Source organism: Cebus imitator, unplaced genomic scaffold, assembly GCF_001604975.1.
Source record: "Cebus imitator isolate Cc_AM_T3 unplaced genomic scaffold, Cebus_imitator-1.0 Scaffold328, whole genome shotgun sequence".
In the NCBI taxonomy this organism is placed as follows: domain Eukaryota; kingdom Metazoa; phylum Chordata; class Mammalia; order Primates; family Cebidae; genus Cebus; species Cebus imitator.
This window is the reverse complement of record NW_016107643.1, coordinates 1,840,440-1,844,357: the sequence shown is the minus strand read 5'-3', so window position 1 is coordinate 1,844,357 and position 3,918 is coordinate 1,840,440. Positions and strand designations below refer to the sequence as shown.

Sequence of the window (3,918 nt, the reverse complement as noted above, 5' to 3'; positions counted from 1 at the left end):
TTTTTTGGAGATGGAGCTTCGCTCTTGTTACCCAGGCTGGAGTGCAATGGCACAATCTCGGCTCACTGCAATCTCTGCCTCCTGGGTTCAGGCAATTATCCTGCCTCAGCCTCCTGAGTAGCTGGGATTACAGTCACACGCCACCATGCCCGGCTAATTTTTTGTATTTTTGGTAGAGACGAGGTTTCACCGTGTTGACCAGGATGGTCTCAATCTCTTGACCTTGTGATCCACCCGCCTCGGCCTCCCAAAGTGCTGGGATTACAGGTGTGAGCCACCACGCCCGGCAATTTTTCTATTTTTAGTAGAGACGGGGTTTCACCATGTTGGCCAGGTTGGTCTCTGGTCTCGAACTCCTGACCTCAGGTGATCCACCCACCTTGGCCTACGAAAGGGCTGCAATTATAGGCGTGAGCCACTGTGCCCAGCCTGTTTCTCCATCTAATAGGGCAACCCTAGATAGTACAGAAGAACAAATGGAAGGAAAATCAGCATCCTGTTTATTCCTTTAGCAGGTCTCATTACCCAAGAGGTGGGTTTCCATGATTCATCAGTCAGAGAAGGCAATGAAGGGAATCACAACAAACATCACACACCAAAACAAAATATAAACCCTATAGCATGAATATGTGTCTACTTACTTCCCTAAAAGAAGTTACAAAACTGCTTTAATATAATTCTCCCCACGCAGTGTAAACCAGTTTTTCGCAGTGTGGTCTTTGAGTCACCTGTATCTGAACATAAGGAGCTTAACTGGGCCCACCAAATCTGCAGTTTTACCAGGTCATTCTCATGCTCAGTATTTGGAAGTACTTCCCACAGTAGCTAAAAATTTTCGCCTCAAGCAAGTGAATCTTGAACACAAAAGATCAAACTTATGCTTGGTCTTAGAAGGAAGAAACAATTAATAGAACATAAATAATTCAGTAAAGCACAGTGGTCCACAGCAAAAGCTATGAAGCTAGAAATCCTGAGTTTACATTTCTATTTCACAACGCACTAGCCATTTGACACTGGGCAAATGTGACCCAGTTTTCTCATCTGTATAATAGAATACTACCACCTACCTCAGAGCCATGAGACTAACAAGTTATCAAAGCTCTTAAAAGGCTGCCAGGCCAGGCACAATGACTCACATCTATACTCTTGGCACTTTGGGAGACCGAGGTGGGAAGATCACTTGAGACCAGGAGGAGTTCAAGACCAGCCTGGGCAACATAACAAGATCCCATCTCTATTAAAAAAAATTTAAAAATAAAAAATCAGCCTGGCATAGTGGCACCTGCCTTTAGTCCCAGCTATGCAGGAGGCTGAAGCAGGAGGATAGCTTGAGCCCAGAAGGTTAAGGCCACAATGAGCCATGATCATGCCACTGCACTCCAGCATGGGCAACAGAACAAGACGCTGTCTCAAACTAAAAAAAACAAACAAAAAAACAAACCAAAAAAACCCTTGTGGCTAATGGCTGTGATTCTCATTTGCTGAATCTTTGGAATTTACATCCATTTCCAATGATGTAATACAAAACCATGAAGGATCTCATATTTTGCATTGCTTCAAACTCAGGTTCTTCTCAAGTAAAACAAAACTAGGTGACTGACTTTGAAAATGGCACAGGTTAAGAATCTGTTTCCCAAATCTGTTGCAAGAAGATGGAAAAAAACAAAAGAATTGAAAACTCCCAAACTTTTCACAGCAAAATAGAACTGCGATTAATCACCCATATTAGAGAAAATTCAAAAAAGCAATTGGGTGATTGGGCAAAGGTACAAGACTATCCAATAAAGACCTCACACACATCTTGCCATTTTCCCTCCCTCTCACAATCTGCATTTACACAAGTCAATTTCCTGAAATAGGAATCTGGCAACATACACCAAAAAGTACAACCATATGTAAAATGGCATCACACTGTAAAGCTCATATTACAGTATCAGGACAATCGATGCTTTTAACAGTAGCAATGGCTGCCAGGCAGCGGTCCTGAATTGAAGACGTGTAAAAGGGAGGAAATAACACAACATAGAAAAAGAAATCTGATAATAAAATAGAGAAACGGATTCTCTGGGAAGAGCGTACACAACTCCCAAGGCAAAATTCAGAAAAATGTTGCTTTCCCTCAAAACAAAGAGCCTTAATGGCCAGAATGCCAGAGTTCTGAATCGTGAGTACCCTCAAACAGAAATAAGGAAAACGGGGAGGATATGTGGGTGAGAGATGACCCGGATTATCATGGGAAGAACAGCAGCCAAAGCTTAGAGGTACACGGAATACAGTTTCAGGCCTGGTGCAACTCAGGGGGCAGCTAACCATTTTCCAGTAAGCCCGAAATTGAAGAATAAAAGGGACTTAAAGTATTAGAGAGCAGCTCTTTGGCAACCCACGGAAGACAGACATTGGGGATTCAAAGGATCTGGGGGGAGGGGAGGTGGAAATGAGTCAAAAGCAGCCTTCTCGAAGATAAAAATCATGTGATGCTGGGGAAAAGAATGCCCGAGGAGCTAAGATAAGGGAGCACGGGTCCTGAGAAAAAGCCCACCACTTCAACAAGCGGGAAGGGTAGACCAATGGGCGCGGGTCCCCCAAAGGTGCTGTTTTCGGGGGACCCGAGGCCTCGGAGCCGGGTGTCGAGCCACGCACCAACGAGAGACCACAGTACAGGGACAGTGTCCGCGCGCGGGAAAAACTGCGGCCAGGCCGGAAGGGGGTAGGGCAGGGCAGGGCGGGCCGGAAGGGGGGCAGGGCGGGCCTGGAGAGCGCCCCACGGGACACTTACGCGGCCGCTTTTTCCTCAGGCTTTCGACGCGCTGACGGGTGACCGCCGTGGGGCCGCTGTAGGAGCCCAGCCGGTCCCGCCTCGCGCCCTCCGCCGAGGCCCCGACCGCGGGCACCGACGCGCTGCTCGCCCGGCGCCGCAGTGGCTCCCGCCGCCGCCCTTCGGGGCCCCCAGCCGCCTGCTCCCCTGCCGACGAGGCGGAGGTGGCGGAGGCGGCGGAGGCCCTGCCGTGGCGCTCCATGGGCGCGCCAAGCCGGCCCGCTCCCATCCGCAGCAGCCACCGCTGCCGCCCGAGCCAGCCCCCCAGAGTCTGACTCCTCCTTTCCTCCTCCACGGTAGTCCAGACGGAGCAGAGGCGCGCCCTCGGCCGGCCGCCTCTTCCGTTGCGCCAACGCGCAGGAAGCCAATGCGACGAGGCTGGGGGCGGCCCGAAGGCCTCGCGTCCAATCGGCTCCCTAACTCGAGGAGGATTGACCGTATCTCTGTCCAATCAGAGGCTCCCGTGACGGGGCGGGAGGTGTTGGAGGAGGGGATCCGGGTTCCGCGGAGGAGGAGAAGGCGGTGTAGCCGAAAACAGAGTGATGGCGGCGCCGCCCAATGGACACGTGGGTGGAAGGGCCTGCGCCTCCTCATCCACCCCGCCATCAGCTACCCCGGTCCATGGGTCTGCCCCCCGGGCCGCGGAACTCTCTTGGGGCGACCCCGAGTCCCATCCCGCTGCTCCGTGCAGTCCTCGTTGATCGAGCCCTCCTCCAGCTCAGTAGTGCTTCCGCAGCGCCTGGCCGCCGGTTGTCTGCAGACCAAAGGGCTTGAATCGCGGCTGACATTAGCCTTTGTCCGTCGGCCTTGTTCCTCAGCTGCCGTGGAGGCCACCAGCCCCTCCCCCAGCATGTTTGGGCTAAGCCGCCTCCTTTCCGCCTGCGTTGGATGGAGACGTTCCTGGTACCAGAAGGAATGAAAGGACTGGGGCTGGTCTCCATGGCAACTGATAGAAAGGTGGGTTATACTGTAAATCCTTCGCCACCCTCCTGTGGCGAAGGAGGGGAAGTGGGAGCCGGCGAGTAGAGTTGGCCTTTTGCGGGAGAGTCTGGAGACCCTTTCTGAGTGATAAACTGGGGGACATAGAAGGATTTGACTGCCAC

The 3,918-nt window shown here is 51.9% G+C and overlaps 2 protein-coding genes across 5 annotated transcripts in view; one reads left to right on the top strand and one right to left on the bottom strand.

The window, feature by feature from the left end:
- Positions 1-3,662, bottom strand: part of PANK2 (pantothenate kinase 2) — a 36,752-nt gene extending 33,090 nt beyond the window's left edge. Inside the window, exon 1 of one of the 4 annotated variants that reach the window (XM_037730027.1) lies at positions 3,602-3,662. Coding sequence is in view for 2 of the 4 variants with exons in the window: in XM_017504841.2 (XP_017360330.2) it covers positions 2,777-3,044 (268 nt within the window). In the remaining 2 variants the exon portion in view is untranslated. Of the gene's footprint in view, positions 1-2,776; positions 3,416-3,601 lie in introns of those variants that run through there. The other 3 variants (XM_017504841.2, XM_037730026.1, XM_037730028.1) reach the window with 3 other exon arrangements.
- The window catches only part of LOC119467754 (serine/arginine-rich splicing factor SR45-like), a 2,621-nt gene continuing 1,270 nt past the window's right edge, over positions 2,568-3,918 (top strand). The window contains exons 1-2 of the mRNA XM_037730048.1: positions 2,568-2,655; positions 2,743-3,772. Of these exons, the coding sequence (XP_037585976.1) occupies positions 2,568-2,655; positions 2,743-3,734 (1,080 nt within the window). The 3' untranslated portion in view covers positions 3,735-3,772. The remainder of the gene's footprint in view (positions 2,656-2,742; positions 3,773-3,918) is intronic.